Genomic DNA, 26061 nt, shown 5'->3' on the forward strand with positions numbered 1-26061 from the left:
GGAAGTGGGGTGAGAAATGGCAAATGGAGTTTAATATAGACAATTGTGAGGGGCATTTTGGAAAGTCAAATCAAGGTAGGAGTTTCATGGTGAATCGTAAGCCCTTAAAGGAGTGTAGTAGATCAGAGAGACCTTGGAGTTCAGGTGCACAGTTCTCTGAGTCACAGGTAGGGCAGTGAAGAAGGCTTTTTTGGCATACTGGCCCTCATCAGTCAGGGCATTGAGTATAGAAGTTGAGAAGTTATATTCCACTGTACAGGATGTTGGTGAGGCCACATTTGGAGTATTGCGTTCAGTTTTGGTACCTTGTTATAGGAAGGGTGTTATTAAACTGGAAAGAGTGCAGAAGACATTTACAAGAATATGCCAGGATTCAAAGGTCTGAGTTAGAGGGAGAGGTTGGCGAAGCTAGTTTTTTTTCTTTAGAGCATCATTCTCATTGGAGAGAAGGCGGCTAAGAGGGGATTTAATAGAGACATACAAGATGATCAGAGAATTAGATAAGGTAGACAGTGTGAGTCTTTCCTAGGATGATGACGTCAGCTTGTATGAGGGAGCATGGAGGTAGTGTATCAATGTAGTTAACTCAGCCACATTAGGGGCATTTAAACAGTCCTTGGATAAGCACATGGATAATGATGGGATAGTGTAGGGTGATGGGCTAAGACTCATTCACAGGTCGGTGCAACATCGAGGGCTGAAGGGCCTGTTCTGCGCTGTATTGTTCTATGGTCCAAAGGAGACTGAGGTGGATCTTAAGGAAGTGTATAATATCCTGAGAGACATGGATAGAGTGAATGCATTCAGTCTTTATCCCAGAGTTGGGGAATTGAGGATTAGAGGTCATCAGTTTAAGGTTAGAGAGGAAAGAATAAAAGGGAAACTGGAGGCAATTTCTTTATACAGAGGGTGGTTACCATAAGGAATGAGCTGGCAGCGGAAGTAGTTGAGGCAAGTACATTAACAACATTTAAAAGGCATTTGGACAAATACATGGATAGGAAAGGATTTGAAGGATATGAGCCAAGTGCAGGGAAACACGGTTAGCGTGGATGGGCATTATTGGTTGGCATGGACCAGTTGGGCCAAAGGACCTGTCTCTGTGCTTTGCAAATCGATGCATCTCACAGTCGTAAAACACAATTTGCCATTTACAAATCTAGTCTGACTCTGCCCAATCAACAAGGTATCTATTTATCCATCTTTTATGACGGATTCTAGCCTTTCCCCTCCTACTGATGTATACCTAAAAGATTGTAGTTTTTAGTTTTCTCTCTCTCCAATAGTATGGAGTGACATTTATTACATTCTAATCCACAGAAATCATTCCAGAATTTTGGAAGATAATCATTAATGCATCAACTATCTTTATAGCTACAGCCTTCAACAGTAGGATGTAGAATGTTATACCCTGGAGTTTTATCATCTTGCAGTTCTTTTTAATTTTTCCAATACAATCATCTTACTATTGCTAATTTCTTTCCACTTCTCATTCTGTCTATCCATTTGGATTTGTACTTAGAGTCATAGAGTTTTACAGCACGGAAACAGACCCCTCGGTCCAACTCCTCCATGCTAACCAGATATCCTAACCTAATCTAGCTACATTTGCCAGCACTTGGCCCATATCCTCCTTAACCTTTTCTACACACATAACCATCCAGATGCCTTTTAAAAGTTGCAATTGTACTAGCCTCCACCACTTCCTCTGGCAGCTCATTCCATACATGTAGCACCCTTCTGGGAGATTTTTTCCTCAGTGAAAACTGCCACAAAATAATCATTTCACTTCTCCATCATTTCTCTACTCCTAATGTAAAAAATCTTATTCCTATAATGGACCTACATTCATTTTGGCCAAACATTTCCTTTTTGTATAACCATGGAAGCTTTTAGATAGAAACATAGAAAATAAGAGTCAGCCATTTTATCATATTTTGATCACCTAACTCAAAAGATTCTTTTCCAACAATGTTGTTAATTAACCCTTCTTCATTACATAATACTAAATATAAAATAGCATGTCCTCCAGTCAGCTCCTCAGTATACTGTTCTAGGTAACCACCTCTAACAAACTCCAGAAATTCACTCTCCGCAGCTTTAGTGCTCATTTGGTTTGCCCAGTGTATATGCAGATTGAAGTCACCTGTGGTAACTGTTGCCCATGCTGCTACAAGTTTTTCTTGTCTCATGATTAATATGCCCCACACCAGCACTTTTGTAGTTTATACATAACTCCAACCAATATCTGCTGTCGCTTAGCATTTTAGTTCAACCCAAACAGATTTCGCACAATCTTCTTCTGATCTGAGATCCTTCCTTATATACTTGTCCCATCCGTTCTTACCAGCAAAACTACATCTACTTTGTATTTTTTGCTTATCCTTCATAAACATAGAGTATTCAGTCCTGGTCACCATGGAGCAATGTTTCCGTCATGTCTATTGCATTATACTCATGTACCTCTATTTGGACCTTGGAAATTTCTCCATGGTTGTGAATGTTACGTGCATTCAGGTGTAGTGCTCTTTAACTTTATCTATTTAACACTGTTCCACTTTCAAAACATGCTCAATCCTTTGCTTCTCCCATCTTCTTGTCTCCCTAGCATCTTCTCAACGCCCTGTAATCAACTTTACTTCCAATTTCAGTTACCCCACGGGTTATAAATGCCTGACAGGATAGTTTAAGAACAACCCAACAGCATGAGCATAGATATCAGCCCCGGTCATGTCCAGATTTACAAGTCCCACCTGCCCAGAACTGGTCATTAAGTTCTCAGACATCTGATGCTGTCCTTCTCGATCAGTTCTCCAGTCTCTTATCCAACTGATCAGTCCTCCTGCTCCTCGGATGCTGCCTGACCTGCTGTGCTTTTCCAGCACCACTCTAATCTAGCCTCTGGTTTTTATGCTCACCAATACTGGCATTATGAGTAATCCTGACATTATCGCTCTTGAGGTTTCTTTTTAAATTTCCTTCCTAATTCCTTGAAAACTGTCTTCAAGACCTCATCCCACTTCCAGCCTATGTTGCAGTGCCAGTGTGGTCGAAGACTTTCTGGCTGATCTCCCTACACCAGATGGATGTCTTGCAGTCACTGCACATTCTTTACTCTGACATTGGGGAGGCAATACATAACCTAAAGTCACGTTTAACTGCCATTGAAATGTCCCACTGATCCCTTGACCACTGAATCCTCTATAACTATTGCTGTTAAGATCCTCTTCCCCGTCCAGTGGAATTGCCCATGGTGCCATGGATCTAGCCCTGGCTACTCTCCCCTGTGGAATTATTACTATCACCAGTTTCTGTGATGAAATACTGATTAGCAAACATAGTTGATTGAGGAGACTCTTGATCTTGATCAATAAATGTACTGTTGAGATTTTGACACTGACTGTCTTTCTATTTCAGCCTGCTGATAAAGGCACCAGAAAACGGTATGAACCTTCTGATAAGGAAAGACCATCCTCTCCACCATCCAAACGGGTCACAGTTTCTCCAGAAAGAGGTTGGTAATTTCACATGAACCACAGGCTAGATTTTCCTGTAACATTTTTCAGCAGAGAGTTGAAGTACAGAGACAGGTACATGCAATGGGAACAAAATGAAAAGCAGTAGACAATCTGAAGAACAAAGGTTGATCGTTTGGTCCATTCTGCTTGTAGCTAGTGTCCTATATGATCTTTGTTGAGACCTTAACCTTAAACGTTGGGATGGAGAGCCACAGTTGCAGTTGACTAATGGCATAATGGCAGTATTGTAGACAATAAAATGGCAAGCATAAAATTACAAATATTACATCACTTAAATGTTCAAAACTGTAAAATATGGAGTTCCATAAAAATGTTTAAAAGTCCAGGTGCAGGTCACTCAGCCCCTCCAGCCTGCTTTACCATTCAGTAAGATTGTAGCTGATCGAAGTGTGGTACTTTTCTGCCCTCATTAACCATGGACTTGCAGATCAAAATCTGTGTAACTTAAGACAGGGGGTAGGCTATTCATCTATAAATTGCAGGTTTATAATGGAAGGCGGTAGAAACTGGATTAAGGCCTGTTCCTTAGGATCTTGTGGATGGTTGACAGGAAGATTGGATTTTAGATCCTATTTCTTATGTGCTACACTGCTTAGGAGAGCTACCATTGCAAAGATTTTGAAGTTAAAAATCTCACAACACCAGCTTATAGTCCAACGGGTTTATGTGGAAGTACTACTCCTTCATCAGGTGGTTGCATGAAGGAGCAATGCTCTGAAGCAAGTGCTTCCAAATAAACCTGTTGGGCTATATACTGGTGTTATGTGATTTTTAACTTTGTACATCTCAGTCCAATACCAGCATCTTCAAATAAAGATCTTAAAGGCATTGGTTTAGCCACATCTGATGATTTCTCAAACAATAGTTCTATATTTTACTGTGATATTGCTGTTTGTGTTTTGGAGCCAGTGTGCAATGTTGCTGTCTGTTTTTCTTGGTTGCTATGTGTTTTTTTTGTGTTTCTGTCGAATGTTGCTCTGTATAGCTACAGTGGAATGGTGCTCTGTGCATAAATGTGTGGTCTTGCTCTGACCTAGTCTCAAGTTCCAGATTGTCTTGTTTTCAGGGCATCGTGATCGGAAGGCATTTGGAAGGCCACCTTCCCCAAAAGCTGATCGTCAGAGTAGCCGAGCTCCAGCAACGGTCAGGTCATCTCCTGCCCAAGCAGAGCGGTGAGTAGATGCACAAGTGACATCGTCAGTGAGTTAACTTGAGGATGACTTCACAAAGTATTTTCCATAATCTCTGGATGCAGGTGAAGCAGATGGAAGTGCTTCTGATTAGGTCAGGTGAACAATGTGAGAAATCACTTGCCAGTGAAGGGGTTCATTTCTAGCCCACGTTAATTGGTTTGACATGTTTGAACTCTCTTGAAAGTAATGAATCAGTTTAGAAATGACACAGTAATAGTCTGTAAGTATGCTGTATGTGATAATGTGCTCAGTTACTGTATTGCACCATATGACAGCACTTTATTGCATTAATGATCTGAATTATTCCTGCCTTAACAAAGTTTTAATGTGTGTGATGAGTCCGAACTATAGATTTATTTCTCCATCATTTTCGCCCTTATTTTGTGAATCAGGTGCTGTAGTCTCCAGCCTCTGCCAGTGCTGCTGCAGAGTGAACCTTGCAGTGAGTGAGGAGGCTAGGGCAGTTTGGTACCACTATCATTTCCCGTTTTCTTTTTTCTGCTCCCTCTCCCCAGTGCACATCCTCAAGAAAAGGTCTTTGCCTTTTTATAACCTCCTCCCTGCTTTGACTCCATAGGGATTGGGAGCCAGTTGTTTCCTACCAGCTATTATTTTGTGACACTCAAAATGTAGCCAATCTTGCTAATATTCGAAGAAAATGTGATTTCGTGTCCATTTTGCAAGATGGAGTTTATCACAGTCAGTGCAACATTTGGGTGTAGTTCCTCAGTAAATCTCAAGAGTGCTTGTCTTTGACACACAACGTTCTAAAATCATTGTGTTACTTTACAAGTAACCAATCTAGTAAGTGAATACAGAGATGAAGAATGAATCGGAATTGACATGAGTAAGGAGACAGACAACAGAGGTTTAGATAATATTCAGTTTACGTAGGAGAGAATAACAATTAAGACAGAAACTCATTGCTAGTCAAGAGTGATAACAAGGATGAGGGTTATAGCAGAAGCTGAAATGATGCAGGGTCTGAGTCAGGCCATGTTACAGTGGAGGAATAGGCAATCTTAGTGATGGTAGAGATATGTGGCCAGGAGCTGATTTCAATGTCAAGCCTGACACCATGTTGTGAACAACCTTGGATAGTTGGCAGGCAGAGAAATAAAGTAGATTAGAGTGGTGCTGGAAAAGCACTCTCAGCTACCTTCTCCCCAGCCCAACACCCCTCCCATTTATCTGTCTACCCTAGAGGCTCCCTGCCTCATTCCTGATAAAGGGCTTTTACCCGAAATGTCAATTTTCCTGCTCCTCGGATGCTGCCTGACCTGCTGTGCTTTTCCAGCACCACTCTAATCTAGACTCTGATCTCCAGCATCTGCAGTCCTCACTTTTGCCGAGAGAAATAAACTAGGTATCTAGAGGGTGGCAATGACATAGTGGTGTTTTGCTCGACTAGTAACCCACAGAGTAAAAAGTGAGGTCTGCAGATGCTGGAGATCAGAGCTGAAAATGTGTTGCTGGTTAAAGCACAGCAGGTTAGGCAGCATCCAAGGAACAGGAAATTCGATGTTTGGGCTCTGGCCCAAAACGTCGAATTTCCTGTTCCTTGGATGCTGCCTAACCTGCTGTGCTTTAACCAGCAACACATTTTCAGTAGTAACCCACAGACCCAGGTAATGTTCAAAGCAGATGCTGGAATTTGTATTCACAAATCTGGAAATATAAATCCAATGATGACCATAAAGCCATTATTGACTGTCGTAAAAACCCATCTGGTTCACTTATGTCCTTCAGGGAAATAAATGCCATCCTTACTTGGTCAGGCCTACATCTGACTCCAGGTTTACAGTGATGTAGTGACTCTGAACTACCCTCTGAAAAGACCAATCCATTCAGTTGTAACAGTTTATTCAAAAGTTTCAAACCAGACAAAGCCCTTGACATTGACCAAGACACTGAAAACAACAACTAAAAATTCAGCCCTGTTGACTCTGCGAAGTACCCTGCTAATATTTGGGTGCTGGTGTCAAAATTAGGAGAGTTGTCTCGCAGATAAACAACAACCTCACATTGTTATATTCTATATCATAGAATATTGCAAGTTATATTTCTAGGTTTCATACAGGACTAGACAGGGTAAATGCAGAGAAGGGGCTTTCCTGTTGACCAGGAGTCCAGAACCAGAGGTCACAGTTAAGGATACAGGATAAGTCATTTGTGTGATTACCATCAAGCCAGGGAGTCAATTCCTGATGAAGGGTTTTTGCCCGAAATGTCGATTTTCCTGCTCCTCAAATGCTGCCTAACCTGCTGTGCTTTTCCAGCACCACTCTAATCTTAAACCCAGGGAGTCAAACCTAGTTCAGTGAAAAATGCAGGAATATATCCCAAAAGCAACAGCCTTCAGCTGTTTCTTTTTATTAGGTGGAGTGAATTAAACTGGCTGAAAACTGGAATCACTTATAACACCAGACATATTTACATTGTGGTGCCAACCTGGTGAATATATGACCGTTTGCATACCAAACAGCATAACTGGAAGTGATATCAATTTTCAAAATCCAGTAACTCCCTCCCTGATAGCAGTATTGCTCTACCTATAGCAGCTGGCCTGCAAGAAAGTAGCTCACCATCCCCTTCTCAAAGCAGCATCCACATCCTATGTGTGAATGTAAGAAAAAAACTACAATACCGGCATAGAACATAGAAACGTACAGCACAGAACAGGCCCTTAGGCCCACAATGTTGTGTCGAGACTTAATCCTAATGTAACATATAGCAACTTAACTTACACACCCCTCAACTCACTGCTGTCCATGTGCATGTCCAGCAGTTGCTTAAATGTCCCCAATGACTTCGCTTCCACCACCACCGCTGACAACACATTCCATGTATTCACAACTCTCTGCATATAGAACCTACCTCTGACATCTCCTTTATACCTTCCTCCTAATCTCTTCAAACTATGACTTCTCATACCAGTCAGTCCTGCCCTGGGGAAAAGTCTCTGGCTATTGACTCTATCTATTTCTCTCATTATTTTAAAAATCACACAGCACCAGGTTATAGTCCAACAGGTCTAATTGGAAGCACTAGCTTTCGGAGCGCCGCTCCTTCATCAGGTGGTTGTGGAGGGCTCAATCCTAATTACCACCTGATGAAGGAGCGACGCTCCGAAAGCTAGTGTGCTTCCAATTAAACCTTTTGGACTGTAACATGGTGTTGTGTGATTTTTAGCTTTTGTATACCGCAGTCCAACACCGGCTTCTCCAACTCATCTCATTATTTTGTACACCTCAATCAGGTCACCTCTCTTCATCCTTCTCTCCAGAGAGAAAAGTCTGAGCTTATTCAATCTTTCTTCAGAAGGCAAGCCCTCCAGTCCAGGCAGCATCCTGCTAAACCTTCTTTGCACCCTCTCTAAAGCCTCTGTATCTTTTGTATAGTAGGGCAACCAGAACTAGATACAATATTCCAAGTGTGGTCTCACCAGGGACTTGTAGAGTTGCAGCAAAACCTCGCGGCTCTTAAACTCGATCCACCTGTTAATGAAAGCCAAAACACCATATGCTTTCTTAACAATCCTATCTACTTGGGTGGCAACTTTGAGGGATCTATATACTTGCACACCCAGATCCCTCTGTTCCTCCACACTGCCAAGAATCCTGTCTTTAATCCTATATTCAGCATTCGAGTTCAACCTTCCAAAATACATCACTTCACATTTATCCAGGTTGAACTCCATCTGCCACTTCTCAGCCCAGCTCTGCATCCTGTCTATGTCGCGCTGCAGCCTGCAGTAGCCCTCTATACTATCAACGACACCTCCAACTTTTGTGTCATCTGCAAATTTACTAACCCACTCCTCATCCAAGTAAAAAGTGAGGTCTACAGATGCTGGAGATCAGAGCTGAAATTGTGTTGCTGGTTAAAGCACAGCAGGTCAGGCAGCATCTAAGGAACAGGAAATTCGACGTTTCGGGCCAGAGCCCTTCATCAGGATTGAGGAGAGTGTGCCAGGCAGGCTAAGCTAAAAGGTAGGGAGGAGGGACTTGGGGGAGGGGCGATGGAGATGTGATAGGTGGAAGGAGGTCAAGGTGAGGGTGATAGGCCGGGGTGGGGTGGGGGCGGAGAGGTCAGGAAGAAGATTGCAGGTTAGGAGGGCGGTGCTGAGTTCGAGGGAATCGACTGAGACGAGGTGGGGGGAGGGGAAATGAGGAAACTGGAGAAATCTGAGTTCATCCCTTGTGGTTGGAGGGTTCCCAGGCGGAAGATGAGGCACTCTTCCTCCAACCGCCATGTTGTTATGTTCTGGCGATGGAGGAGTCCAAGGACCTGTATGTCCTCGGTGGAGTGGGAGGGAGAATTAAAGTGTTGAGCCACGGGGTGGTTGGGTTGGTTGGTCCGGGCGTCCCAGAGGTGTTCCCTGAAGCGTTCCGCAAGTAGGCGGCCTGTCTCCCCAATATAGAGGAGGCCACATCGGGTGCAGCGGATGCAATACATGATGTGTGTAGAGGTGCAGGTGAATTTGTGGCGGATATGGAAGGATCCCTTGGGGCCTTGGAGAGACGTAAGGGAGGAGGTGTGGGCGCAAGTTTTGCATTTCCTGCGGTTGCAGGGGAAGGTGCCGGGAGTGGAGGTTGGGTGGGTGGGGGGTGTGGACCTGACGAGGGAGTCGCGAAGAGAGTGGTCTTTGGAGTGGAGGAAGGACTCAAAGCCCTCCGCTTCTTCCTTTCCCGCCGCACCAACCAGTACCCTTCCACTGACACCCTCCTTCGACTGACTGAACTGGTCCTCACCCTGAATATCTTCTCTTTCCAATCCTCCCACTTCCTCCAAACTAAAGGAGTTGCCATGGGCACCCGCATGGGCCCCAGCTATGCCTGTCTCTTCGTAGGATATGTGGAACAGTCCATCTTCTGCAACTACACTGGCACCATCTCCCACCTTTTCCTCCGCTACATCGATGACTGTATCGGCGCTGCCTCGTGCTCCCACGAGGAGGTTGAACAGTTCATCAACTTTACCAACACTTTCCATCCCGACCTCAAATTCACCTGGACTGTCTCAGACTCCTCCCTCCCCTTCCTAGACCTTTCCATTTCTATCTCGGGCGACCGACTCAACACAGACATCTACTATAAACCGACTGACTCCCACAGCTATCTGGACTACATCTCCTCCCACCCTGCCCCCTGCAAAAACGCCATCCCATATTCCCAATTCCTTCGTCTCCGCCGCATCTGCTCCCAGGAGGACCAGTTCCAATACCATACAGCCCAGATGGCCTGCTTCAAGGACCGCAGATTCGCCCCAGACGTGATCGACGATGCCCTCCACCACATCTCCTCCACTTCCCGCTCCTCCTCCCTTGAGCCCCGCCCCTCCAACTGCCACCAAGACAGAACCCCACTGGTTCTCACCTACCACCCCACCAACATCCGTATACAGCGTATCATCCGCTGTCATTTCCGCCACCTCCAAACGGACCCACCACCAGGGATATATTTCCCTCCCCTCCCCTATCAGCGTTCCGCAAAGACCACTCGCTTCGCGACTCCCTCGTCAGGTCCACACCCCCCACCAACCCAACCTCCACTCCCGGCACCTTCCCCTGCAACCGCAGGAAATGCAAAACGTGCGCCCACACCACCTCCTTACGTCTCTCCAAGGCCCCAAGGGATCCTTCCATATCCGCCACAAATTCACCTGCACCTCCACACACATCATCTATTGCATCCGCTGCACCCGATGTGGCCTCCTCTATATTGGGGAGACGAGCCGCCTACTTGCGGAACGCTTCAGGGCGCACCTCTGGGATGCCCGGACCAACCAACCCAACCACCCCGTGGCTCAACACTTTAACTCTCCCTCCCACTCCACTGAGGACATGCAGGTCCTTGGACTCCTCCATCGCCAGAACATAACAACATGACGGTTGGAGGAAGAGCGCCTCATCTTCCGCCTGGGAACACTCCAACCACAAGGGATGAACTCAGATTTCTCCAGTTTCCTCATTTCCCCTCCCCCCACCTTGTCTCAGTCGATTCCCTCGAACTCAGCACCACCCTCCTAACCTGCAATCTTCTTCCTGACCTCTCCGCCCCCACCCCACCCTGGCCTATCACCCTCACCTTGACCTCCTTCCACCTATCACATCTTCATCGCCCCTCCCCTAAGTCCCTCCTCCCTACCTTTTATCTTAGCCTGCCTGGCACACTCTCCTCATTCCTGATGAAGGGCTCTGGCCCGAAACGTCGAATTTCCTGTTCCTTGGATGCTGCCTAACCTGCTGTGCTTTAACCAGCAACACATTTCCACTCCTCATCCAAGTCAGTTATAAAAACTACAAACAGCAGAGACCCAAGAACAGAGCCCTGCAGGACTCCACTCAACACTGACCTCCAGGCAGAATACTTTCCATCTACATCCACTCTCTGCCTTCTGTCAGCCAACCAATTCTGAATCCAGACAGCCAAATCTCTCTGTATCCCATACCTCCTGACTTTATGAATGAGCCTTCCATGGGGAACCCTATCAAGTGCCTTGCTGAAATCCATATACCCCACATCCGCTGCTCACCCATCGTTGACCTATCTTGTCACCTCCTCAAACAACTCCATAAGATTTGTGAGGCATGACCTGCCCCTCACAAAGCCATGCTGACTGCCTTTAATCACACTATGCTTTACCAAATAGTCATAAATCCTATCCCTCAGAATTCTTTCCACAACTTTGCTGACCACAGACGTGAGACTGACTGGTCTGTAATTGCCCGGGATTTCCCTATTACCCTTCTTGAAAAGTGGAACAACACTCGCCTCATTCCAATCCTCCGATACGACTCTCATGGAGAGTGAGGAGGCAAATATCCTCGCCAGCGGCTAAGCAACCTCCTTTCTCACTTCCTGGAGCAGCCTAGGATAAATCTGATCTGGCCCTGGGGACTTATCAATCTTTATGTTTTCCAGAATTTCTAGCACATCATCTTCATCAATCTTGATCCAGTCAAGACTGTATCCCAGCTCCTCTAAGTTTTCATTTACAACAAGTTTCCTTTCCTTGGTGAAAACCGAAGCAAAAATACTCATTTAGGGTTTCCCCATCTACTCAAAATCCACACACAAGTTCCCTCCGCTATCCCTAATTGGCCCTACTTTCTCCCTGATCATTCTCTTATTCATCACATATGAGTGAAACGCCTTTGGGTTCTCCTTAATCCTTCTTGCCAAGCCTTTTTCATGCCCCACCTGGCTCTCCTCAGTCTATGTCTGAGCTCCTTTCTAGCAAGCCTGTAATCCTCTAAAGCTGCGCTAGATCCTTGCTTCCTCCATCTTACGTAAGCTGCTTTCTTCCTTTTGACGAGAACCTCCTCTGTTCTCATCATCCAAGGTTCCTAAATCTTACCCCTTCTTACCTGTCTCAGAGGAACAAATTTGTACATCACTCGCAACAACTGCTCCTTAAATAGTCTCCTGATATTGTGGAAAATTGCCTATGCAAGTATGTCACTTTCAACCCAGTCAATTGCTGCACTTGTTCAGCAATAACGTGCTCTGTGATGCCCAAGTGGGTTCCACCAGGGCTACTCAGCTCCTGACCTCATCTACAGCCTCAGTTCAAACATGGACAAAGGAGCTGAATTCCAGAGGGGAGGTTAGAGTCATAGCCCTTCACATCAAAGCTGCATTTAATAGAGAATGATGTCAAGGACCCCAAGCAAAACTACAATCATTGGGAATTGAGGGTTTCTCTTCTGTTGAATAGAGGCATATCTGGCACATAGGAAGCTGCTTGTGATTATTTTAGTCAGTGATCTCCGTTCCAGGACATCTCGGCAGAAGTTCCACAGGGTCGCATTGTAAGCTCAACTACCCTCAGCTGCTTCATCGATTACCTTCCCTTTATCGTAATGTCAGAAACTGGGAATGTTCACTCCTGATTGCAAGATATTCCGTACCATTGAGATTCCTCAGATACTAAAGCAGCCCATATCCAAAAACAACAAATCCTAGACAGTATCCAGGCAAAGACATCTCCAATACTCTCCTCGAGTATCTAACTATCACCCATAACATTCAGTCACTTAATCCCTCATCCCGCATTACCATCACTTAATCCCTCACTAACAACATTCTGCAGTTTTACTATTGATCAGAAATTGAACTGCACCAACCATATAAATACAGTGGCTATCAAAGGCTAGAAATTCTGCATCAAATAACTCAGTTCATGACCTCCTAAAGCCAGTCCATCATCTACAAAGCACAAATCAGGAAAATGATGGAATGCTCGCTACTTGTCTGGATGAGTACATCTCCAACAACACTCAAGAAGCTTGTCACGATCCAGAACACGATTGGTACTACAGCCACAAGTGTTCAACCCCTCCACCACAGATGTTTGGGAGCAGCAGTGTGTACTATCTCCAAGATGCACTGCAGAAATTCACCAAGTCGTCTTCTACAGCACCTTCCAAACCCATGACCATTGCCAGCTAGAAGGTCAAGGGCAGCATTTGCATGGTATTGCCACTACCCACATATTTCTAAGGCAGACGATTCACCATTCTGCCTTAGAAATATATCACTGTTTTCTCAGAGTCTCTGGGTGGACATGTTGGAATTCCCTTCCTAATAGCACCATGAGTCTATCTGCAACAGAAGAACTGCAGCGGTTCAAGAAGACAACTCACCACCATCACCTTTTCCTCGAATGGTGATGGCTAGCATGAGGGGACATAGCTTTAAATTGAGGGGTGATAGGTATAGGACAGATGTCAGAGGTAGTTTCTTTACTCAGCGAGTAGTAGGGGCGTGGAATGCACTGCCTGCAACAGTAGTAGACTCACCGACGTTAAGGGCATTTAAATGGTCACTGGATAAACATATGGACAAAAATGGAATTGTTTAGGTTAGATTGGCTCCAGATTGGTTTCACAGGTCAGCACAACATCGAGAGCTGAAGAGCCTGTACTGTGCTGTAATGTTCTATGCTCTCAAGGACAACTGGTGATGGGCAATAAATTCAGGCCAGCCAGTGAAGCCCACATCCCCTTTGAATTAAGGAACGGACGTGTAGTGGTTCCAAAAATAACGTATTTAGTTTTTGCATTTGGAGGGACCTTGAGCTCATTCACGACTGAATATTAATTTAGCCGTCTGATCATTTTTTCAAGAACAGGGAGTCAAAGGAGGTGATTCTGAGCTCTAGCTGTGTACGGCTGGGTGTCGTCACTATACCTATGAAAACTAAAAATTGTTTTATTAGATGATGTTGCTAAGGGGAAGCATGTAGGTTAGGTGATAATGCAAGACTAGGAAGAGAAGCTGTTGCAAGTCATTTTCTGGCTTAAGAATGCAATCAGGTGAGAGAAGTGTTGTGAGGTTATTGTTTGAGACTTCTGACAAGTTGTGAAGGATGAGGATGAATGATTCATCTTTATCAGAGATACATGATAGGCCGTTTTTGGCTTTTGCCAGGGACAGAAACCTGACTGGAGAAATTCAGACATAAAGCTGCAGAAAATTGGGTGTAAATTTAGGAAGTAATAACACATTCAAGAAGTTTGGAAAGAAAAGTGAGTTTAGAGATGGGATGGAATTTGCAAGGACAGTGAAGTCGGGTTGATTTTCTTGAGAATGGCAGATTTTAAATATATAGAATTCTACAACATGGAAACAGACTCTTTGGGTCCAACTCATCCGCAGTGACGTTTAAAGGAGAGAGAGACAGCATGTGAAGGGAGAAGGAACCAATAACATTCTCAGCAGACATATGGAGGTCAGGTCTGATGGTTCTGCAGCCTGTAGTTTAGTGGGAAAAAGTTCAATTCGTAGAATGATTCTCATGGACAGGGTGAGCTTGAAAGGGGCATGAGGGGAGATGGGACAGAGTTTAGAGAAAGATGAGAGTTTGAGCTGGGGCAGAGGAAGCATTAGAGAGCCCGGGCCCAGGGGGACAGAGGAAAGGAAAAGAGGAAGCTCACAGCCAATGGTGTTAAACCTTGTGACAAAGTCCTGATCGTCCATGTGCTTATTGTTGGAGGGACAACAGAGGGGAAAGGATTTGAGGTTGGTGCTGGAGAAGTCTGGCTGTGTGAATATAAACCATTTCTTTTCCCTCTCCTTATAGAAAGCGGCCACCGTCCCCCCAATCAAAGGTCTCAAGCAAAGTGACAAGTGTGTCTTCAAGTTCCAGCAAGTCACATGACACAACAGCTTCAACCACTGCTACATCCTCTGCAAAGTCGAGCAAATCCAGCACATTATCACGCAGGGAGGAGCTACTCAAACAACTGAAAGCTGTAGAGGATGCCATTGCCCGCAAACGAGCAAAGATTCCTGGCAAGGTCCAGTAGCTGTGAACCAATCAACATGGGACCGCAGTCTGTTGATTAGAGACAGCTGTCAGTATTTTCAATGATTAAATCTGAGATTTTTTCAGGAAGTAGCCATGTTGAGGGACTCCTTGGGTACCTCACTGCCATCCTCTGAACCTCCTGACAACCCAGCGGGTGATGGCTGCAATTAAACTCCAGATCTGTCGTCATTTTTTAAAAAAGAAATGGAGAGACCGCTGCAGACTGTGAACTCTATTACGTAATTAACACAAACTGATGCTGCAGTGGTAATCGGTTGAAACCTACAGTCAATGACTGGACATGGACATGTGAAATCTGACCCTCAAGAAAGCCACACCTTTTACACAGCTTTAGAAGTTCTTAGTGTGTGTGTGTGTGTGAGTGTGTGTGTGTGTGTGCGCGCGCGCGCGCGCGCGTGTGTGTGTGTTGTCTGAAGGAATTCCCAAAAATACATAATGTGTTACCAGAGAACAGGTGAATGTGCTGTCAAAACGCTGCTTTCTTGTTCTCCCTCCATTTTTTGGGTAAACTTGTTCTTCTGGCTTCCCAAATAAATATTCTTTCTTTTATTTTACACTTTTCAGATTTTTAATCTTGTGTGCACACCTTATGGTTGTGTTGGATGTGTAGGTTGAAGACTGAAAACTCTGAAAAGATCATTCTGTTAACACAGCTGAGTTATTGCAGGAAAACTGGTTTTTATATATATGCTGATAACATCTGCAGAAGCTGGAAGTTCAGTAATTGCATTGAATGGGCAGATAAATGTTCAGGATTGACTTTTTTTTACATGACTTTAATAAAGGATTTACTAGTTGTAAAGATTCAGAACCGTTTTAATTAGTAACCTAGCCTTAAGTTAATGGAAGTGAGTCTGCGTCAATATTTGCACTTGGAGAGACCCTTTCCACAGGTCAGTCAGCTCCCTCACTGTTCTTGGGTTTCACGTGTCACATTTAGGAGATGTGGGATGAAAAGTTGCCTCAATCTTCAGCATCAAACTTTTCTGACCCTCAGCTTGTATCTGTCTAAGTTACAACCCTCAGGCATGGTTCACATGAACATTCTGAGACTGAATTGCAGCATTGTTACAGCATATGAAGAGGCCATTTACGTACTGCCATTTGTGTGAGCAGCTTACGTACTGCCTTCGCCTCATAATTCGGCACACTCTTCCCTTTCAGAGAGCCATCAATTCCTTAATGAAAATCTGGAATGAACCTGCCTCCTGCACAATCTAAAGCAACACAATTTGGACCCTCATCTTTGATAAAGCTTTTCCTCACATCACATTTTTTCTTATTTTGTAAATTACTTTAAATCTGCACCCTCTTGTCATCCATCATTTCACTTTTGGAATTTTTTTTACAAACTGTCTCTTGCCTGCCCCCACATTCCCTGCCTCTTCCCTGTGACTGGCTTGGGATGCAGTAAAACTCTTCACACTGTTCATGTGCAGGAAGTGTCATCTCTCGTCCACCTTATAGCTGAAACTGAAGCTTTTTGTAAAGTTGTCTGATCCCTAACCTGAGGGATATTATACACGCATTTAAGATTTTCTCATCTGCGTATTTACAAACCTCACTTCCCGTCAGCGTTTATTTCTGATGATGATAAATGGCTTCAGGCAAGCCTTAACCTATAATTATAATTAACAGATTGAATAAACATACTGCAAACTCAGGCTTTTTTCTTGGTTTAAAAACTACACATCATCCATTTTTGTTATCCCATCTGGGAAAATGTAAATTTCTCGCAATATTCCGAAGTCTTGAGAGTAATGCTGCAGAAAATAATGTACATTCGTAGAATTCTTGGAGTAGACTGCACTTGCTGGTCCTTGGTAACTTTAGAGGCATATTGCTTTTGGTCACCAGAAGAGCAAACCAAAATAATTTGAAACCAAGTTTTAAGGACTTTTTAAATCAAATCAGTTGGGAACATGGCAGATAATCAAGCTGCCTAACACATCTTTAATCATACAATGCAAGCATTGTCTTTCAGCTCAGTTCTTGAACTTTCAGGTAAATCCTTCTGCAGCCAGAGAAACTGCTTTGTATTTTCTTATCCACATAAAATCAAAATTGTCAGCATTCCATTTGGAACCAGGTGCCAATGAGCTAAGGCACCTTCCCACTGGATTTCACAAACCAGCCTGATAGAAACAGATCCTAGTAATGTAACAACTTAATCTCTCCGGGCCAAGCTTCATTGAGCAGCTTGGAGCAGTGCCCAATCTAACCTCCTTCGCTCAGGGTGACCCTGAGTGGAAATCACAGAATTGGAATCCCAGTTGAAGAACTGAAGTGGTGCAGTTAAAGTCTGAGACACTAGCGGCAATCCTTGTCCTGTTAAATTGTGCAAATGTACAATATATTTCTGCATTTTGTTCTTATTTATATGTAGTGGGTCTTTAAGTCTTTTATGTTGAAGCTCGGATCAGTGACTCTCTTAGGGGCTCTGAGTAACAGTTTAGGATACATTAAATGCAGTGTATGTACTCTGGGATTTCATTGGTGCAGGAGTTTCTCTTGCTGATCATGCTATCATTAACTCCAATCAGGAGAATATTTGAATACACTTTCCAAAACCCCTGCCTGGCAGCTGTGCAGGATATGGTCAAATGGATAAAGGTGGGGCTGTTGACAAGATTGCCCAGTGTTGCATCACCTGCTGACAGGTTCCATAGCAACCGGGCAATGTTTGATGCAATGTTTTGTTTCTAAACTGGAATGTTGCCTTTTGCCTGGTGAGTTTTTATAAAAATTCTTGTCAGTCAACCAATTAGATCTGAAGGGATGATGGTGGTGGTCACAGAGAGATGGAAGCTGCAGACTGAATCAGTCTGTGCCCTGCAGCGCTAAACCTGAGAGACATCAGTGGGAGAGCAAATGCACTGTTCCAGTATTAGCTGCAGCAAACTGCTACAATGGGTTTGCTGGTTGTCTACAATGGTTTACGATTATTTGCACCTCTGTTCCTCCAGGCATTTTCTACTGCTGGAATTCCAGGCACATCAGGTGACCTTGAATTCCTTTGCCAGGATGTTCATTGAGTGTTAGCCAGGACAGTGGTGCTCGGAGAGTATTTAAATCTAGTGACAAATCCTCATTCAACATTTACTGTTGACCAAGGCTTCTTGAGCTCAGTGGATCAGAGGCTGAAATTAAATATACAGAACATACCAGCATTAAACTGCGCCTTGATCCATAGAGAGCAGCTGCCAATGCATTTTGCACCATCGAGCCATATGGAATGTATCTCTGGTCTTCACTGGTTATCTGTGTTTCATCCCTGATTAACGGAGCTGAATAGAGGCAGTATTGTACTGCAGATTGAGTGTCATATTCTAATGTGTGTGGACTCTTCCCCTAGCTTTTGCACTCTCTCCCCCACCCCTGCCCCCAGTCGTTCTTTTATTAGTATATTTATAAGTCTGGCCTTTCTTATAATGATTATCAGAAAATCAGGACTGTGCTTTTGATTAAATATATCTTGCAAAGGAAGGCACAGGATCAGTTAAGATCCATAAGAAATAGGAGTGGAAGTAAGGACTTCCAGTAGAATGGTTGCTAGGGTGGGGATCCTGTACCCTACCCTCTAACTCTCCCCCATTATCTCTATCTATTGCCCATCGAGTCCACTCCGTCATTTAATCATGGCTGATGGGCATTTCAACGCCACTTACCCACATTCTCCCCGTATCTCTTAATTCCTTGCGAGATTAAGAATTTATCAATCTCTGCCTTAAAGACATTTAACGTCCCGGCATCCACTGCACTCCATGGCAATGAATTCCAGAGGCCCACCACTCTGGCTGAAGAAAAGTTTGGAAATTCTTTGCCTGTAATTCAACACAAAGATTTGATAGAACTGAATAGTACATTTGTTATCTACGTTTTGAAAGTGACCAGTGTGGGAGATTGTACTGTGGCCGTATTTGGGGTTGCGTTGATGGTTGTCTAATGTGCGATTAATAACATGGTTTATACAGATATTGGGATCCAGCACAAGCTCCAAACCCTACGTGCTCAAGTTGTATCTTATTTGAGTGAGGCTCCCTTAGATTATGTTCCGTAGTGAGTCAAATCAACTAAAGTAACTAGGTTAATGAGAAACACTAGCTCAAGGTGAGAAAGAAAATTGATTTATCAGAAATGAATGTTAATATAAGTTTCTGGATGCTGCTTCATTTATACTCCTTTATACTCTGGGCACCATCTTTAATTTACTGATATATTTTCTTTATTGCTGTTTGTGGGCAGTATCTTACTCCTTAAGCAACTGAGTCATGAGGCAAACTCAAGTCCAGTAACTGTGCAGTTCTTACAGCTCCAAGTACAGTATCCAGCACCAAGGTATTTGTAAATAATTGTTCCCTAACGTATTGTTAACTAACATGAGTCATCACATGATACAAGATTGCTGAAATCCCATGGCTCCCAGCCCTATTAGTAGGTTCTACTATTCCCTCCTTCCACCAGTGGATCCATAAGGAGCTGGCCTCTATCTGATTGTTCCGTCACATCCAAGACTAATTGCCTTCCTCACCCAATCTCCACGTGTGGGCTTACAATAGAATGGTTACTGGATAGTTCTCGGGTGGGGATCCTGTACATTACCCTCCAACTCCATTGTCTCTATCTATCTGTATTCCTTCAACACCTACCTCCTCCTCCCCACCCCAGCTGCTGCCACTGTTTCTCTTTCCCTTCTGTGTCTCTGACCCCCTTCTCCTCCATAAATGTTTGACCAATTCTCATCTTCCAGAGATCAGCAAGTGAATATGCGTCTTTACTAAACTGGCTTTTAAAGAACTTCTTAAATTGTGATTTCACGATGAAACTAAGTATGTACATTGTGGTGACTATTTGAAGAGAAAGGCCCAGTAAATTCCTCAGTCTGATGCAGTTAAATACTGTGAAGCATTCACTGAGTTAAAATCTGTGTGTACAGTCGCTGTGTATTCAGGTGTCTGTGAATATCGTCGTGTCCATACTTGCAACCTGCAATATTTGGTATTGTCCCTGTGGACAACCTGCAAATTTCTTTGGTGCCTGTAGTTCTGCTTTAACACACGATCTCTGATGTTCATCAGTCCTTGTGGACTTTTGGCACTCTTGGGCAACCTGCAATATCCATTTTAATCAGAATCAGAGAAAGCAGTACCAGATGTGGCAGAGATCAGATTGACTGCTGGAAATACAGCAATTCTTATAGGTAACGTAGCTCCATTCCAGGTTTTAACCTCAGTTTTATCTCTACCAGAGCTGGTGGACTATTTAAAGCAATTGGTGTTTTTCTAAATATGTGTGAATGGCGATTTATCTGTGGATTGCTGCTGGTGCGATTTGTTGTGGTGGGAGCTAACAGGCTGAATGTTACTCTGAAATTGGCTAACTGGAGGTAACTTGCTGAAACATAGCCTCAGGCCATGGGGAAGCTGAGCTGGACAGAGCATTGTAGCTGAGAACAAAGTCCAGCTTTTTCTTCTTGTGTCAGTGAAGAATTGCAAATACTACAGCACAATGAATGTCTTGGAGTTTAAAACCCTGAGTATTTCAGTTATTGTAGTAAAAGGTAAAACAAAACTCCCAATATGCTTGACAAAAGCTTAAATACTGTGAATAGTGGGAAATCCGAAATAAAAACAGAAAATGCTGGAAATACAGTTTTGATAAAAGTTTTTTTTTCTCTCAACCTAGTTGCCATTTTCTTGGTTTTGACTTTTTAAAAGTCTATTTATTATTTACACCCTCCTCAGACCTTCCAAATCCACCAGCTGCCCTTTCTTAATTCTACTTGATGGTGGGAATGAAGAAGAGTGGTCTGTAGGGACTGGTGCTCGAGTTTTGTGTGCACCCAATCTCCTCAGCTGTTTGAAAATCTGAGTGTACTGTGCAGAAATCCTTGCATTACTTTGTCTTTTATTGCAGGGCCAGAGAATTCCAGCAATTTCATTATAGATCACACTGTGACAGAGATCACAATGGCAGACTCTAAAAGGGTAACCATTTTGTGAAGTTTCCAAAGGTATCCAAGGTGAAGCAGAAAGTGTTAATTTCAAAAGGTGTTTCCTAGTTACTCAGGATAGTCTTTCCTGCATCCAAAACCCACTGTCAGAGCTTTACCCAAAGCCTGCTGAACATTTTCTGAGCTCCTCCCGATATGTCTGTGTGAGGTAAATGTTCTGTTTGGGTTGAATCCCAGGGGAATGAGCAGTGCACAGACTGATTTTACTGGGAGTCGGTGGAATTCCAAATAAAAATGCTGTTTTGCTTGGAGATTCTGCCAATTAAACTAGTTTGTACAGAACCACATGGAAGGCAGCCATGATTAATATTTCTCTGCTAGTTGCATTGATGCTCATTGTTTCTTTCTATGAAGAGTTTTGTATTAATTGTAGTGATTGTATAAAATCTAACCTTTTTGTATTTTCTGCTCCCTGTAATGGATGTTCCAAACCCCAATCCCATAAAATAAACTCTGTATCTCTTGTCTAACCCGGGTGTATTTTTATTCAATCCGGAATGAGCTGCCAGAGGAAGTGGTCGAGGCTGGTACAATTGCAACATTTAAAAGGCATCTGGATGGGTATGTGAATAGGAGGGATTTGAAGGGATTTGGGCCGGGTGCTGGCAGGTGGGACTAGATACGGTTGGGATATCTGGTCGGCATGGACGGATTGGACCGAAGGGTCTGTTTCCATGCTGTATGTCTCTATGAATCTATGAAACTCCACCTTGTGACTTGATGTGAATGGACTATTTTCATTCGTGTGTAACCCTGTGTTTCTGAAGCAGGGAAACTCCCATTACATGCTGTAAGTATGATGCTATTTCAAAAAGAATTGACTCAGATTGTATTGCTGATTCTGGCAAACAGCCAATGTTTGAACAAGGGACAGGTTATGCAACAAACCAGTAATAAATGGATGAGAGCCCATTGTTATTGCACTTCCTATACAACTGTCAGTGGTTTCATGAGACTCGTGAGAATAGCAACAACTTGCTCAGAACAGTAGGGTGGTCTGTGACAATTTGGGAAATTTGTAGCTGAAGGATGGAAGAAACAGCATGGAGGCTTTGTTTTTAATTAGCAATACAGCCACATGCTTATTGGTACACATCGAATTAGATGGAAAATAGTTGTGCAAGCCTTTCTCAATCCCGGTGATCTGTCTTGTTTCCATCCCACCTACTCACTTCTCTGTATCTCTCAATCCCACTTTGCTTGAGAAGTTGAAAGACTAAGATTGAACTATGATGTTAATGTTAATTCCTGAGGAAGTAGAGAGCATTATTTGCAACTCAGTTAGCCAATGGAATATTGTATTATCCAATAAGGAAAAATAAATGAGGTTTTATGTTTTATGAAGGTTAATTTTTCAAAACTCATGACTAGATGCATATAATTTCACATTCTGATGCTGCTGCCGAAAATATAGGAAATATCAGTACAAATGTAATCTCTCTAGGAGTAAATGATCAAAAAGGAAAGTGTGATGTGGCAGAAAATCCTTCTGTGCTGTTAAAACTAATCATTGTTCACACATTCCCCTTCATTTGCATAATTCCCCTCCCTCCACTGAGACCTGAGATCAGGGAGGTAGGGGAATATCTAAGGAAAGGTTTAATAAACTGATCCTGTATCAATTGAAGTTTAAAAAAAGATTCTGAGTGGATGCTGAACAAATATTTTCCTCTTTTTGTGAGAAAGTAGAGTGAGAGGATATAATGTTACTCGTGATCTTATTCAAGGGCTGTTTAACCTCCTAAATGCTCAAATATTTGCCTATTCCAACAAGCAGCATCTCCCCTTGATATTGAAAACAGCTGCAGTTAACACTGTAGAAACAATCTGCCTTATTTGAAGTTAACTGCTTTTTTTCAAATAAATCTTTAGCTTTATCTGAATATTTAATTCTCTTTGCATAATAACTATCTCTTTTCATCCCTCATCAATTTTAGAATCCACATTGGGAGATAATTCAGGATTAAAATTCTAATTCAGGTGTTTGCATCAACACTCCCAGGGTCAGGTACACCTGAATAAAACTCACTCTACACTAATCCCATGAAACATTCCCAGGACAGGGACAGAACAGGGTTAGATACTGAGTAAAGTTTTCTCTACACTGTCCTCATGAAACACTCCCAGACAGGGTCAGCACAGGGTTAGATAAAAATAAAACTTCCTTTACATTCTCCCTATCAGCAACATGTTGCCAGCTGGATCTTGTACACAACCTGTGTTGCCAAGCAATTTTCAACAGCGTAAATATGACTTACAATCAGTATCAGGTAACTTGCTTTTAAAAAGTGCAGCAATCCCAAATGCAATCCATTTTTAAATTAGAGAGAAAGACAAAGCTCTGTCTACACTATCCTGTTGAAGGTTCCTGCAGCACAGTGAAACATTTTGGATGGCATTGAAACAAACTCAAAAAAGTCCCAGATGATAATCCTGGTACCAGATGATTTAATTCCCAGAGTTCCTATCTTGACTGAGAATGCAGCTAGACTGGTTTTATTGCTGCTTTCGTTTTGATTTTTACAGTGTTGTGTTCACCAGGACAGAGCAGCTTTACTGTCATTTTTATTGATTCAAATTTATCTTACTGACTAAATGTCTGACTCTGGAAAGTTTACTACTGTGCTTCTGTCTCCAAATCAAGAATTCCATTAACATGCTGCCATTTATCCACTGATGCATCTCACTTTACTTTTTCGGTGAATAGTTACTATCTGCAAGCTCGAGGCAAGGTTTAGATTCTCTAAACATCTGCTCGTCCTTTCATAGAACATAAAACATTACAGCGCAATACAGGCCCTTCAGCCCTCAATGGTTTCACAGGTCAGCACAACAATCTGAAGCCCACCTAACCTACACTGTTCCATTCTTGTCCATATGCCTATCCAATGACCATTTAAATGCCCTTAAGATTGGCAAGCCTCCTATTGTTGCAGGCAGTGCATTCCACACTCCTACTACTCTGAGTAAAGAAACTACCCCTGACCTCTGTCATATATCTATCACCCCTCAATTTAAAGCAATGTCTCCTCGTGCCAACCATCACCATCTGAGGTAATCTTTGTGATCCAATCAATATAACCACCAGGCCTGAAACAAACAAAGTGTTTATTCTCAGATCAAGTTCTCCAGCATCTGGTATGCGTTCATTTATCAACCTTATGTACAGTTTGGCCTCCATCTTACAATGAGGATGTTCAGGCACTGGAGAAGAACTGTTCAACTTGGGACGAGACAATGCCTACTAAACCCCCTTTCAGGGATGGAAGTGACACATCATCTTCTTTCTGATTACAACATGGTCATAACAGAGACAGGCTCTAGATGTATCTCAGACTTCTATGTTGTAGAGTTTAGAGATTTACGAAGCATGTTTTTGTATTCACTCTCCTGACATCTCATCGTAACTAGCCTCAATTTCATAGTTTCTTCATGCATCTCCTTTCTGCCAGGCGGGAACTTCAGATCTATTCCCGTTTTAGATTAGATTACTTACAGTATGGAAACAGGCCCTTCGGCCCAACAAGTCCACACCAACCCTCCGCAGAGCAACCAACCCAGACCCATTCCCCTACATTTACCCCTTCACCTCATACTATGAGGCAATTTAGCATGGCCAATTCACCTAACCTGCACTTCTTTGGACTGTGGGAGGAAACTCATGCAGACACAGGGAGAATGTGCAAACTCCACACAGACAGTCACCCGAGGCTGGAATCAAACCTGGGACCCTCCTACTATGAGGCAGCAGTGTTAACCACTGTGCCACCACTGCAATGTTTCAAATTTAATTATTTCTATTGTTCCATTTCTGTGTAGGGCCATACAGCACTTAAAGGTCACCGTTCCCTTGTGTCTCTGACGGAGCTGCCAATTAATTGCACCCTTTGGAACAGAATTGGGCTTTCTCAATTCCACAGCTGATCCAATGTAATGACCAGAAATAAGGTCAGTAACCTATTGCTCTGGAGACAGATAAAGCTGATTTTGGCTCAAATTGCAACTCCTGATCTTGACCTGATCAAAAACACACTTTGGCACTTTCATGCTTTGGTTTGTTTTCAATCCATACTAACTTTGTGAGAAAGAGTCATTCAATAAACAACTTTTTCACCCTTATAATGTATCCATGTCTTGTTTTTAATGTCATTAGCATTTCAGTTATACATTGAAGTCTAAAGAGATTGCATTTTAATGGCTTCTACTATGGATGTCAACACCTGATATAACAATTAAGGGAACCAAAATATTGGCACACGAGATTTTTTAAGTGGATTTAGGAATTACTGGCAAGAGTTTCATTTTACTAATTGCTAATTGCTCTGTGACCTATTAAGGGAGTGCAACAAAAGCTAACCTGACAAATGCTGGGATTACCTTATAAGGAGATACTGGAGAGGCTGGGCCTGTATTCCCTAAAGTTTAAAAGATAAGAGACAATTCATTGAAACTGTCCAGATTCTTAAGAGGAGAGACAGAGCAGATAGTGATATGACGCAGATAGAACAGATAATACCAGCAAAAAACACCAAGGTCATTAGCACTGAGATGAGGAAAGGTATCTGTACGCAGCGAATCTCTAAATCTGTAACCCGGAGGACAGCGGTGGCTTAGTTATTTAATGCATTCAAGACTGATATTGAGTTACAGTTACTAAAGATATCAAGGAATAATGCACTGTGGTAAAAGATCTCATGTGATGGGGCAGAACAAAGGGACTGAATGACCAAGCCCTAATTTCTTGTGTTCCATATGAAAAGGTGGTGGTGAGCTACCTTAAACCACTGCAGGACATTTGGTGCTTTTTTGAAAGTTTCAAACCCTTGAGCACTTCCATCTGGAAGGACAAAGGCAGGAGATACACGGGAACACCATCCATAAGAAATAGGAACAGGAGTAGGCCCCCACTGCTCCCTGTGGGAACCCTCTGGGGAAAGAAATTCCTCAACATGATCTTAAATTTGCATCCCCTTTATTC

General features: G+C 43.1%; 1 protein-coding gene across 6 annotated transcripts in view; it reads left to right on the top strand.

The window, feature by feature from the left end:
• The window catches only part of zc3h18 (zinc finger CCCH-type containing 18), a 248614-nt gene extending 227061 nt beyond the window's left edge, over positions 1–21553 (top strand). For 5 of the 6 annotated variants that reach the window (XM_060837894.1, XM_060837895.1, XM_060837893.1 and 2 more), the window contains 3 exons: positions 3418–3514; positions 4606–4711; positions 14822–21553. In XM_060837894.1, coding sequence (XP_060693877.1) covers positions 3418–3514; positions 4606–4711; positions 14822–15047 — 429 coding nt within the window. In that variant the 3' untranslated portion in view covers positions 15048–21553. Of the gene's footprint in view, positions 1–3417; positions 3515–4605; positions 4712–14821 lie in introns of those variants that run through there. The other variant, XM_060837898.1, reaches the window with a different exon arrangement.
• The last annotated feature ends 4508 nt before the right edge of the window (positions 21554–26061 follow it).

The sequence above is a fragment of the Hemiscyllium ocellatum genome, chromosome 17 (genome assembly GCF_020745735.1).
Source record: "Hemiscyllium ocellatum isolate sHemOce1 chromosome 17, sHemOce1.pat.X.cur, whole genome shotgun sequence".
NCBI classification, from domain to species: Eukaryota; Metazoa; Chordata; class Chondrichthyes; order Orectolobiformes; family Hemiscylliidae; genus Hemiscyllium; species Hemiscyllium ocellatum.